General features: G+C 38.8%; 1 protein-coding gene and 1 pseudogene across 1 annotated transcript in view; both read left to right on the top strand.

The window, feature by feature from the left end:
• The window catches only part of LOC117305458 (E3 ubiquitin-protein ligase TRIM33-like), a 29051-nt gene extending 26303 nt beyond the window's left edge, over nucleotides 1–2748 (top strand). The window contains exons 3-4 of the mRNA XM_033790325.1: nucleotides 654–1404; nucleotides 2132–2748. Of these exons, the coding sequence (XP_033646216.1) occupies nucleotides 654–1404; nucleotides 2132–2748 (1368 nt within the window). The remainder of the gene's footprint in view (nucleotides 1–653; nucleotides 1405–2131) is intronic.
• Nucleotides 2749–7643: 4895 nt separating this feature from the next.
• LOC117305457 lies at nucleotides 7644–14081 on the top strand (annotated as a pseudogene).
• The last annotated feature ends 211 nt before the right edge of the window (nucleotides 14082–14292 follow it).

The raw sequence follows: 14292 nt of genomic DNA, 5'->3' as shown, positions 1-14292 counted from the left end.
GAGTCCCACTTTAGCCCATTTTTTTTTGTTCAACCCATATCATTTAAAATTTACCGAGTGACTAGACAGATTCTTTATAATATTTGATTAATTAGTTTGTTAATTGTGCTTTTTTTATTCAGATCAAAATGGCATATTCTAAACCATCGCAAGGTTCAGCTCTAGAGAAAATCAGAAAGGATTATCTGGAGTGCAGTATTTGCCAAGAGGAGTACACGGAACCCAAACTACTAGACTGTCTTCACAGCTTCTGTAAACACTGCTTACTTGAATATCACACTACCAACTACAAAGATGCAAAGATGCTTATTTGTCCTTTGTGTCGAAAGGAGACACAACTTCCTGAGACGGGTGTTGAAGATTTCAAGAGTAACTTCATTTTAACTGGTCTTGCAGGTCAACTGGAGCAGGTCAGCTTATCTGCAAACAGCAAGTTGGTCTGTAAATTATGCAAGGAGAAAAATGAAGCAACGTATTTCTGTTGTGACTGCCCCATGATCATCTGTGCAAACTGCGCAGAATTGCACCAGAAAATTCCTTCACTACTTTGCCACACAGTAGTAACATTCAAAGACGTTGTTGATGGAAAGATTGAACAAAAAGGGAGAAGACGTAGAAAGCATCATCCAGAATGCCAAACTCATGAAGGTGAAGTGATGAGGTTCTACTGTACAACATGTGGTGTGATGATTTGTAGAGATTGCACTGTCATCGATCACTGTAAACCACAACATGAGTATATTGACTGCAACCAAGCCTCATCCACATACAAACAGTCATTGGCTCAACTCTTTACTTCCCTTGAAGAAACCCTGAAGAAGCTTGATCAATCTCAAGCAACTGCCTCAACAATGAAAGACAACCTCAACATCGCAGCTAAGAGAACCATGGCAGAGGTGAAGAACAGAGCTGATGAGATCAGGGCTGAGGTAACAGCTCAAGAGAGTCGCATCATGGATGAAATAAAAACTATCCTTAAAGATCAGAACAAGAAATTGGAGGAATTTGAGCAAACAGTGCGTCTAAACTCACAGCAAATAAATCATTCACTGCAAACTGCCAAAGACATCAGCAAGAATTCATCAGTGCCTGACTTCCTTGCAAGCTATCCAAGAATCAGTAAGGACTTGAAATTACTTGGAGATCAAAATCAACCCAAGATAGATTTGACCCTTGACCATCTGAGATTCACTGCAGGGGTTTGTGACATCTCCCTGGGTAACCTGAGTACGAAGGAGCCAAAGTGGGAGCTTAGTTTGAAGTATGATGTAGGCCACTATGGGGCTTGTGACATTGATGCCTCTGTACCTGGGGATGAGATGGTAGTGGCACACTACGGGAATAAGAGAGTGGTAATCTACGACACTAAGGGACAACAGAAGAAAACTATCCCACTATCAAGAAGTAAGTTCGCAACAAATCTTTTAGTCGGAGGTATATTGTTGTAAATCTCAGATAAAACTTCGCAAAAAGTACTCTTGAATGATTAGTTTTCAGGTTGACAGTCAAAGAGTATTCAATTAAAATAAGGATTTATTCCAATGCAATACCACAAACCAATCTGAGAATATTTACCAAACATTGTTTGCAGTTCTCCACTCAATTCAACCATTAAAATGTTTAAACATCACAGCATTGGTTGTGATCAATACAAGGTTTCCATGGTAGTCAACCTGTCATGAAATTGAATGGTTCTTGCTATTTTACTGTACCTTGTAGACTAGGACTACATTCATCCGCTGCATGATCACTAAATCCACTCTTCTGCTGTCATTCTCAATAATTGACATTCCTCTAGCCAACACCAACAAAGGAAATTTATACAAAATGATTAAAATAAATATCAATAAGAAATGCAATTTAGGTAAAATCTTAAAAAAAGATAAAATGTTAAAAAGATTGAATTCAGTACAATTTCAATCAGTAGAAATTGTTGTCATTGTTATACTGTCAGATTGTATACAGTTGAATTGGAAGCAACTTTCAAAGAGTTTTTACAACACAGGAAACATTTAACAAAAAAAATCTTTGTATTTGTACAAAAATCAAAATAATGTAAAGTACATTGTGGTTTACAAATGAATCATCATTCATTATATTGGGTCCTATCCATTTGTTTTTTGTTTTCCAGACCCTCGGGCTGTTGCTGCATTCCAGAATCAGTTAGTGATTGTAGATGAGACCAACTCTGTCAAGATGTACAATAGGAATGGCAACCAGATGTTTGAATTCCACACAGTGCCTCATAGTGAAGTGGGCAAGACATCAGTGAACCTCCGCAGTGTAGCAATCATGAAGGATACATCAATCATTGTGGGGGATATAAAGAGGTCTGTTATAACTAAACACAGATCCAGTGATGGTTTGCTCATTGACACTATTTCAGTTCAGAATAAACCTTTCTGCTTGGCCATTGACAGCAAGGACAGAGTTGTAGTCAGTGGTGGGGGGAAACAAGTAGACATTGTTGAACTCACTGGTACTTTATTATTCAGCATCAATCCAAAGATTGATAGTCAACAAGTTAAATCCTGCAGAGGTGTATGCTGTGACAGCTCAACTATCTACATTGCAGTGTGCAATGAGGATTGCAACACTGGTCATATTCATCAGTATGACACTCAGGGGAGATTTCTCAGCTGTATTGCTCAGGATCTGTACAGCCCATTGGGAATCTCATTGACATCAGATGGTCAGCAGCTTGCAGTGGCAGACAAGGAATCAGTGAAGATTTATAACAAGGTGTAATGTTATCTAATAAAGATGATACTGGTCAAATACTGTCTCATGGATTAAACTGACCATCAAAATATGTCAATCAAATTAAATCACAAAATTATGCAAACTGATTTTTCACTAAAAAAAGTGCTAATAACCACTCAATTTCAATTCTCAATATTATGACATTGAGTGGATCGATTCTGTAATACTTGGTTGCAAATCAACTCTGTAACTTTTTATTTGTTTTGCATTTTGCAGTAAAATGTTGTTTTGAGAAAAAATATCTTGAGTACAGGCTTGTCTATTTTAAAAGTAGTGGACACTATTGGTAATTACTCAAAATAATTATTAGCATAAAACCTTTCTTGATGACGAGTAATGGGGAGAGGTTGATGGTATAAAACATTGTGAGAAACAGCTCCCTCTGATATGCCATAGTTTTCGAGAAAGAAATAATTTTCCATGAATTTGATTTCAAGACCTCAAGTTTAGAACTTGAGGTCTTAAATAAAACCATCTAAAGGCACAGAACTTCCGTGTGACAAGGGTGTTTTTTCTTTCATTATTATCTCGCAAATTTGATGTCCAATTGAGCTCAAATTTTCACAGGTTTGTTATTTTTATGCATATGTTGAGATACAATAACTGTGAAGGCTAGTCTTTGACAATTACCAATAGTGTCCACTGGCTTTAAGTGGTTTTGTAAAAACATTCCATCGGGCAGTAAATAGTATTTGCAAGAAATAGAAGCATGCAAAGGGTTGATTATTACATTATGTGGTTGTTCATTTGTATTGCAACCTTTTCCTTTTGATAAGAGAAGCAATCTATGAAGTTTAACATTGCATGCAACGAGTTGCTTTTAAAATCATTACTCATCTAAATGTAGTAAAGCTAACTATTGTATATTGGCCATAATTGCTTTGTAAGTCAGATTCCCTTTGTTATTGGAAAGTTGTAAGCAATTATGAAAATGCCATAAGAGCTAAAATAATGTGAATTGTTTATTTTATTGTTATCATCACATTTAAAGGTACTGGAGACACTTGGTTTTTGTCAAAGACCAGTCTTCTCACTTGTGTATCTAAACATAAAATAGCAAACCTGTAAAATTGCAACCCAATTGGTCGTCGAAGTTGCGAGAGAGTAATGGAAGAAAAAAAACACTTGCCTCACAAGTTGTGTGCTTTCAGATGCTTGATTTCGAGACCTTAGCCGAGGTCTTGATTTCAATTCAAATGTTTTAGTGAGAAATTACTTCTTTCTCATAAACTACCTACTTCAGAGGGAGCCGTTTCTCACCATGTCTCATACTATTGCTCATTAAAAAGTAAGTTTTTATGCTAGTGTAGTAGGGGTAGAAAATTCATTGTATTATTATTCAAGTTAGTTAATTCCAGGTTCTAGTTAATTGCTTTTCCTGTTTACATTGTCCCTTCAGCTGTTTTATTGCACCCCTGTACATGTAGGTTGTTATTTCTTAGAAGTCTTTTGTTACATGTTGGTAAACAGTTTCTTAATCCTTTGGTAGTGTAGTCACCCATCCAGTGCATTGTATATAATTATAATCAGATAGCAGCCTGGCAGCGAAAGAGGAACACTGTACACTTATGTGTGCCTCATCACAAGTTTTAACTTCTACGATTAATTTGCCATCTTCAAGTATTTTCTGCTGTTTTGGACTCGGTAAGCATATACTTTCATTTGTTATTGTATAAATATTTTGACAATTGTAATATTCCTGTGATTCTTTGCAAGTTCATTTTCTAAAGTTATATTTTTTGGAGATTCTGTCTTGGAAGTTACTTTTCTTTAACCTTGGATTGCATTTTTAAAGACCATGTGTTTCTTCCTAATTGATAGAACTGTATTTTAATCAAATTTATTTCTTGTTGTTTTATTTACACAGGTATCCTAAAGCCATTTTGATTTTAATTTGTAACTTTTCTTTGACACTGTGTTTCAGGTTTAGGTTTAACTCTGGTTTAGTTTTGGTTTTTGAGTTTCAGTTAGATATCTTGGTTTAGGTTTGACTGGTTTAATTTAAGGTTTATAAGGAAGAAAGTTTAGATCCTGAGTTTGGTCTAGAGGTTTTTATTGTTTAATACTGCTTTTGTTGATTGATTTATAGTCAATAAAGTTATTTTTTATTATTTTGTTGAGAAACCTACACTTTGAGTCACTGTTCCTATTTTTTTTCATCTCCTCGCGTCTTAGCCCTACCGATCTTGGTTTTTCTCATTTGTTCAAGCGAGTGCCCCCATAGTTAGCATTTTTATTTAGCTTTATTCATTCATTTTCTAAGTGTACCCTTTTTCCGGGTTACATTTTTTTGGTGGAGAATCCGGGTAGGGTTTATGTTCCTTAAGAACTTAGCCAGGTTTTGTTAAAAAGTAGGGACAGTTATTAGTTTTAGGGTTACAACACAGTGTCAAAGTTAAGAAGCATTTTATTTCACTATGGTTGAAGGGCTGAGTCCAGTCATTTTGCCAGATGGGACGCCATGTATATCCCCACCCCCAGGATTTGGATGGGATAGTATCCTTCAACCACCCCCTGGATTTGGTTGTTTCACCGAAATTCTCCAACCAGTGGTCGTGCCAGTGTTGACCACCCTTCAGATGTGTGGGTTCGACCCACCATCATCATCATCAGAACCAGCAGAGAGACCCTCAGTTCCGTCGATGGAGGAGCCTGCTAAGGAGAGGAGCTTGTTAGAGACGGTGAAGGATCTCCTTGGAGACATCGTTGCCCAGCAGCAACGACAAGGAGAACTGTTGGTAAGACTGCAGATGCAGATGGATGGTCGTCACCGCCAGAGGAGAAGTTCTGCTTGGTGCAGTAAAGTACCCCGAAGTTGCCAGAGGCAATGGCGAGAGTTTGATGGCCAATCCACACCAACAACAGTTTATTATAGTCCGTCATCGTTTCAACAGGTAGATTCGACCACAGCAGTAGAGGAAGTAATCCTGCCAACTCCTCCCCCTGACGTGAAATCAGCCCAAATTAAAGATGCGGTCATCTCTAGAGTCGTGGAGTTGAAATCTTCTGGTCAAAAGCAGCCCAGCCCGCATCAGCTGAAACGTGAACCAGAAGCGGTCAAGAGGCTGTTGCACTCTTGGGACAACCTCGAAATCAAAGAGGGTACATTGTGCTATCGGCAAGGCAAGGAGGAGCCGGTGTTGGAGGTTTTGCCCAAGACGATGATGTGGCCGATTTTACATAGTATACAGGCTTTATTCAACATTAAGGGTTTCCGGGAATTAATACGTATGGCTCGTCTAACTTATTTTTGGTCTTGATTTTGTATCATTGTTTTCTTTGTATTAAATTCATTTTTGCTGTTAATTCATTTCAGTTCTATTTGTGTAAATTTAACATTGTTGAGGACAACAATGGATTTAAGTAGTGGCAAGTGTAGTAGGGGTAGAAAATTCATTGTATTATTATTCAAGTTAGTTAATTCCAGGTTCTAGTTAATTGCTTTTCCTGTTTACATTGTCCCTTCAGCTGTTTTATTGCACCCCTGTACATGTAGGTTGTTATTTCTTAAAAGTCTTTTGTTACATGTTGGTAAACAGTTTCTTAATCCTTTGGTAGTGTAGTCACCCATCCAGTGCATTGTATATAATTATAATCAGATAGCAGCCTGGCAGCGAAAGAGGAACACTGTACACTTATGTGTGCCTCATCACAAGTTTTAACTTCTACGATTAATTTGCCATCTTCAAGTATTTTCTGCTGTTTTGGACTCGGTAAGCATATACTTTCATTTGTTATTGTATAAATATTTTGACAATTGTAATATTCCTGTGATTCTTTGCAAGTTCATTTTCTAAAGTTATATTTTTTGGAGATTCTGTCTTGGAAGTTACTTTTCTTTAACCTTGGATTGCATTTTTAAAGACCATGTGTTTCTTCCTAATTGATAGAACTGTATTTTAATCAAATTTATTTCTTGTTGTTTTATTTACACAGGTATCCTAAAGCCATTTTGATTTTAATTTGTAACTTTTCTTTGACACTGTGTTTCAGGTTTAGGTTTAACTCTGGTTTAGTTTTGGTTTTTGAGTTTCAGTTAGATATCTTGGTTTAGGTTTGACTGGTTTAATTTAAGGTTTATAAGGAAGAAAGTTTAGATCCTGAGTTTGGTCTAGAGGTTTTTATTGTTTAATACTGCTTTTGTTGATTGATTTATAGTCAATAAAGTTATTTTTTATTATTTTGTTGAGAAACCTACACTTTGAGTCACTGTTCCTATTTTTTTTCATCTCCTCGCGTCTTAGCCCTACCGATCTTGGTTTTTCTCATTTGTTCAAGCGAGTGCCCCCATAGTTAGCATTTTTATTTAGCTTTATTCATTCATTTTCTAAGTGTACCCTTTTTCCGGGTTACACTAACAATTATTTTGAGTAATTACCAATTGTGTCCAGGGCGTTTAGGAACATTACAGAATTGCTCAGATTACAGATTTACATAAAATTACACCATCTTATGATGGTGATGGCAGAAAACATCCCTTGAAATATTTATGTCTGAAATGTCGCATTTGATGAGAAATAAATAAAACTAATTTCCTGTTTGGAGTTTATTGCTCGGTGAGCGTTTTGCTCATTTATATTTTGCATCATTCATGTTTTTTCACTATTTTCTTGTGACCCAGATGGCCCGATATCTGTGTGCATTCATAAAAGTTATTTAAAACACAGTCGAAATTGGCTATTTGATTTCATGCTAATTGACCATTTCTCCTGAACAATCCTTTTTGTACTTTTTGTTGTTGTTTGGGGCGTTTTCAGGAAACCACTACAACAGAAATCATTTTGTTCATGATTTCAAATCGTTGTTTGCACAGACTGACTAGACTGTAAAGTAGTTGAATTGTAGTTTATAGAGTAAGTTTGATCTTTATATTAACCAAGATGGACATTGCAGTTGATTATTGCTCATGTAGACTTGTTTAGATGAATGCTATATCTGTCTCTTATTATACTCTCAACTTTAGACATTGTCAATAAATCAAGATGGACATTGCAGTTGATTATTGCTCATGCAGACTTGTTTAGATGAATGCTATATGCTGTGTGATTATTTGTTTTTGTTCTAAGTTAAATTCCTTTCCGTATGACTTATTCATTAACTGTATTTTGTTTTTATATAAATTGTTACCCTCCCCAGTGCCACGGGGTGTCTTCCAGTTTGGAATAAAACATTACAATACAATACAATTAATCTGGAGGTCTTTGGTTTGAGTCTCACCCTAGACAGTTTTTTTTTCTAACACCAAATCACTTTTAAGAGTTCACAATTCCATACATTGATATGCTTGCTACATTGTTTGATCATGACATTAGTCTTTAAATGATAATTCTGAATCAATAAGTTGGTTACACTTCTAGGTTCTATAATTAATGTGAGATTTTGCTTAGCACTATTTTCTATGGGACTCTAGCATGAAACGAACTTGTGCTTAGCACCAATTGGGCAAAGAAGAACTTTGGTGTACATTTTTATTTTAGTTGCTGTGATTTCATCACAAACTGAATTGAGACAAGTCATGGTTTTATAATCTGACTAAACATGTTAAAAAAAATACATTTAAGTGCATTTATAAATACTTCAAGGTTCCATATAAAACAAGAATTTAAATATTTTGAAATGTGGTATTTTTTTATTTTTTTATTTTTTATTGATCAATTTTTTAAAGAATCGTCTCCCTTTAAGCGATACTTCTCAATGCCTGTAAATGATGCTCCTCAATCAATAAGTTTTTTATAAAGGTTCTATAATGTATTAACCAGATTACAAGAGACTAAATAAATTGTGACGCCCTTATGAAATTCTTTGTTCGTTAACCTTGCAGCTCAATCCGGCTATGGAACTAACAAGACCCGGCTTGGGAAGGACTCCGTGGGTGACTTTGATTGTTGTTGCTTGACCCTACAGCCCTGCGCCAACCCAGTCATAACGTATGTACTGTATATACCCTATTCACAACGCACACCTCCTGTCCACCATTTTGAGTGTCAAAAACGCGCAGAAAAAGATGGTGTCCGCGAACAATGTGCTTCGACCATTTCTGCCGTTTTGGGAATCCCTTCCTTTGTACATTTTTGACCCACAAAATGGCAATCAGGAGATGCGCCTGTATTTACGCTGCGGGATGTACATTCAGGGCTTACTGTCCCAAGGGTTGACTCGTTTATACCCCTGGATGAAGAGGAGCAATTATTGGGAAAGTATCTTGCCCGAGGACACAAGTGTCATGACTGGGATTCGAACCGACACCCCGATGACTTAAAGGCAGTGGACACTATTATTAGCATAACACCTTACTTGGTAACGAGTAATAGGAGAGGTTGATAGTAGAAAACATTGTGAGAAAACTTCTCCCTCTGAAGTGACATAGTTTTTGAGAAAGAAGTAATTTTCCACGAATTTGATTTCGAGACCTCGGATTTAGAATTTGAGGTCACGAAATCAAGCATCTGAAAGCACAAAATTTCACAGGTTTGTTATTTTATGCATGTTGAGATACACCAAGTAAGAAGACTGGTCTTTGACAATTACCGTTAGTGTCCAGTGTCTATGTCAACCAGAACTTGAATTCGATGTTCTTAAACACTCGGCCATCACACTCTCAACCCCAAATCTTATCTTTTCCAGTGAGGAGGGGTATCTGTATGACAAGGAGGCAATTATTGAGTATGTCTTGAAGCAGAAACAAGACTATGAGAAACGGATGAAGGAATACCATCGTCAGTGTCGCCTCCAACAGGTTTGTATTTTTATTTTATTTTTTTCGGGGGCGGGGGAGGGGGGGGTTTACTGTGCCTTGAACACCCAGCAGGGCGGATACGTGCGTATGTAAATATTATTATTATAATCAGTATTAGGCGTTAGGGATGTGATTTCTACGTTTCTATGGAATCATCTTCTTCATTGGTGTTTGACCAGCAGAGTGTGGGTTCGAGTCCCGGTCGTGACACTTGCTACGTAAAATTGGGGAGGTAGTGCTTTCTGCTCTAATGGCTATAGGCTTCGGACCGATGATACCCAAGCCTACATTCGTATGGACTGTAAAAGGGGTAACCCTGTTTCAGCCCTAGGAGTAGGTGGCAAACGCATCTGGGAAAAAATAATTGTAGCCCACACCTTACTGTACTGGTGCCTTATAAATTTAACGATGGTTTGTTTTGAGTTTTCTGGACTTTGTCTAAATTTGCGAACTTGCGCCCTTGAATGGCATTTTTGTCAGAAACTTTTATAAAGGCTGTTTATAATTGATATTATTCATTTGATAAATTTGTTTTGAAATTTTTTTTAAGGAAGAGGTGAGCCAAGTGAAGAAGACAGTGAAGGAAGACAAGGTCAAGGCTTTCATTGAGAAAGGTACGGAGATGGAATTCTTAGAACTTTACTTTAAAGGGACGCCTCTTAAAGGCAGTGGACACTATTGGTAAATACTCAAAGTAATTATTAGCACAAAACCTTTCTTGTTGAGCTGTTGATAGTATAAAACATTGTGAGAATTGGCTCCCGTAGGAGTAACGTAGTTTTCGAGAAAGAAGTGATTTTCTTTGAATTTAATAATAATAATATCAAAGTCTTTAGCTTATGTATCTACCAAACAAGATACTCAATGCACTGAGTATATATACAAACTTGCAGAAAGATGAATTTTGAGACCCAATTATTTAGCACCTTATAAGGGTTTACAAGGTGCTACGGCGCTTACAGCAGCCACAGCCAGGAACACCGGGGCAACCCCTTCTCTTTTTGATAAGTGCACTGGGTTTGTTTACATGCGTTACACAACACATGGGACCAACTGCTTGACGTCAAATCCCGCTCTAGCCATTTTCTTTTTAATTAATCATGCTCAAGTCTCCATAATTAAAATGAACAAAAAACATTACCTGCCTTTTCCGTCCATTATGAAATATTTATTTTTAATGCAGTTTTTTTTTTCTTTCGCCGTTCATCCCTGAAATTTTGTTTTTTCTTTTTCCAGAGCGTAGTATCACCAGTAAGCCCCTCAACCCCTTCTCTGAGGCCCCACCCACCAAAAGGGCCAAACTTGATCATTCCGAGACCCCAAGCACCAGCAGCAGCAGCGGCACTGCAGCAGCAGCAGCAGCAGCAGCTGTCTCTGAAAACGGCGACAAGAAATCTGAACTTCCAAGTTTCTGGATTCCATCTTTAATCTTTAACACCTCAAGCCAAAGCGACTTTAGTTCAAAAACCTGTAAGCATTTTCTTTTTAAGTCTGAAAGGAACATTACAGATTTGGTTTTGCTAGCAAAATTATGTAAATCTGTGACCTTCACGATTTTTGTTTCTTACCAATTCTGTAACATTCCTTAAAAGAATTTGGGTACTTTTTAAAAATGTCCACAGGTTTACATTTTACTTACACTGTTTGAAGATACAGATAGTACAAAGTTTCCCTTCAAATATTAATTACTGAGGTGCTGTAGTTTTTGAGAAATGAGTAAAACAAGTCACAAAATAATTGTTGTCTTACACAATATAGAACGCGCCTCCGAACAATGCGCGTAATTTTGGGTGTCAACTCTCTGTTTTGCATGTTTGTATAAGTTTTTTGACACCCAAAATGACACTTAGGATAAGCACATGTGAGTACGCTGCGCGTATTGCAAGGGGTCTATTGTTAACAAAAATTACGCTTTTATTGCGTTATTTTCTTTTTGTCACAGCACCTTGATCTACCTAAAAATAGCACTTTGTATAAACTTATTACTATCGCACTTTTAAATCTACAGAGCAAAGCAGTTTACTGCCCCATGAGCAAGAACCCTCTGAGGATAAAGAACCTTATCCAGGTGAACTTCGTACGAGCTGATGACGTCAACGACAAGCGCCCTCTGGTGGCCAAGCAGATCCGGTACAAATGTGCCGTCACGCATGACATCTTATCAAACAAGACGCCTTGTGCTGTGCTGCGACCAAGGTAGATTTTTGTGACTGTATACAAATATAACATTTAAGCCTGTTGAATATTTTCACAGAACACAGGATTTAGTGCTTATAAAACACGTCGGTTTAAGGGTAACAAAAATTATATTCTTTTGACCTGATGCAAAACTAACATCTAAACTGTTAATATATAAGGGTTTACAAGCCTCAGCCGCAGCCTCAGCCAGGAACACAACACATGGGACCAACGGCTTTACGTCCCATCCGAAGGACGAAGCAATGGTTAAATGTCTTGCTAAAGTGTCACGGCTGGGGATTCCAACGCACACTCTGCTGATCAGAAACACCAGAGTTTGAATTCGGTACTCTTTTAATTGCTCGGCCACGATACTTCCAGCATACTTTCACATTTCAATGTTTACTGCCTTGTAAAGTATTAACTGTTGGATGGGATGGGCTCGTTGGTGCACAAAGGTGGGACTCCTTAACAACCAGTTATTCTCAGAATCAACACTACTCAAAAGAGATTTTCACATGGTGCTACTGCAAACCTCTCTCAGTTGTACTTCCACCACGCAAAATTTATAATCCTACTTTAAGTATGTATTTTTCTATTGTTTTTTTTTTAAGTGGGAAGGTCGTCACAATGGACTGTATCAAGAAAATCATAAAGAAGGACATGACGGACCCCTTCACAGGAGACGCACTGAAGGAGAATGACATTATCAAAATCAGAAGGGTTAGTTTTATACGAATAGCGGAGACTATCTTCAGGTGAGCCCCTGGCTACCGCTTCCCAGGTTGAATTGTAACTTGGGGGCGATTCTGGGTCACACAGGGAGGTAGTGCTTTCTGCTCTACCGGCCAGGCTTCAGACTGATGATACCCAAGCCTACATCCGTGTGGACTATGAAAGGGGTAACCCTGTTTCAGCCCTAGGAGTAGGTGGCAACAGCCTCTGGGAAAAACAATTGTAGCCCACACCTTGAAGAGGCCTTCAGGCCTTGTGTGTCTGGCGACTTGCATAGAAAAGAAGAACAAAAATTATGGCTTACTTAAAAATATATATATATTATTATTATTATTATTATTATTTTTTTGTGTGGCATGTCTTAGCCCACGGAACCCCAAGCAGAGTGCTTGGTGGATCCTGACCATGGCACTTGTGCCCTTGATGAGTAAGGCACTTATGCATAAATGCTTTGTAAAAAGTTAGGGAGGTAGTGCATTCTGCTCTACCAGTCAGGCTCTTAGTGGATGATACCCAAGCCTTCATCCTTACAGACTGTGAAGGGGACCCTGTTACAGCCCCAGGAGTAGGTGGCAACTTGCCCATGGTGGCAGTAGCCCTCTCCTAGTGCATTCTGCTCTACCAGTCAGGCTCCTAGTGGATGGTACCCATGCCTATCCTTACAGACTGTGAAGGGGGTAACCCTGTTTCAGCCCCATGAGTAGGTGGCAACTTGCCCCTGGTGTCAGTAGCCCTCTCCTAGTGTATTCTGCTCTACCAGCCAGGCTCCTAGTGGATGGTACCCATGCCTATCCTTACAGACTGTGAAGGGGGTAACCCTGTTTCAGCCCCATGAGTAGGTGGCAACTTGCCCCTGGTGTCAGTAGCCCTCTCCTAGTGTATTCTGCTCTACCAGCCAGGCTCCTAGTGGATGGTACCCATGCCTATCCTTACAGACTGTGAAGGGGGTAACCCTGTTTCAGCCCCATGAGTAGGTGGCAACTTGCCCCTGGTGTCAGTAGCCCTCTCCTAGTGTATTCTGCTCTACCAGCCAGGCTCCTAGTGGATGGTACCCATGCCTATCCTTACAGACTGTGAAGGGGGTAACCCTGTTTCAGCCCCATGAGTAGGTGGCAACTTGCCCCTGGTGTCAGTAGCCCTCTCCTAGTGTATTCTGCTCTACCAGCCAGGCTCCTAGTGGATGGTACCCATGCCTATCCTTACGGACTGTGAAGGGGGTAACCCTGTTTCAGCCCCAGGAGTAGGTGGCAACTTGCCCCTGGTGGCAGTAGCCATCTCCTAGTGCATTCTGCTCTACCAGCCAGGCTCCTAGTGGATGATACCCATGCCTACATCCTTACAGACTGTGAAGGGGATTACCCTGTTTCAGCCCTAGGAGTAGGTGGCAACTTGCCCCTGGTGGCAGTAGCCATCTCCTAGTGCATTCTGCTCTACCAGCCAGGCTCCTAGTGTATACCCATGCCTACATCCTTACAATGACAAGTGTCTAAAAGTCTGTATTTAATAATGTTAATTTTTTATTTCTACTGCTCAGGGAGGAACTGGATTTGCGAGTGCTGCAGAGTCTTCGCTTGAAGCCAAGAAAGCCAGACCAGTCATGATGGCGTCGTGATTGTTAAGATTGCCACAAATCACGTCTACGGCTCCAGGGCCCGATTTCACAAATCACTAAGATTCATCATAAGATGTGTTGTCAGTATCACCATGGTGATTTGTATTGTGACATCACACATTACTAAGCACCTATGATTGATTTGCAGTTAAGATCAATCTTAGATCTTTGTGAAATCGGCCCCTATGGTTGATTTCACAAAGAGTTAAGACTAGTCCTAATTTAGGAGTAGTCCTAGGAGATATTAAAAACTTGAGGCTAGTCCTAA

Source organism: Asterias rubens, chromosome 22, assembly GCF_902459465.1.
Source record: "Asterias rubens chromosome 22, eAstRub1.3, whole genome shotgun sequence".
Classification (NCBI taxonomy): Eukaryota; Metazoa; Echinodermata; class Asteroidea; order Forcipulatida; family Asteriidae; genus Asterias; species Asterias rubens.
Note: the sequence above shows the minus strand (reverse complement) of the source record. Positions and strands in the feature narration are given on the sequence as shown.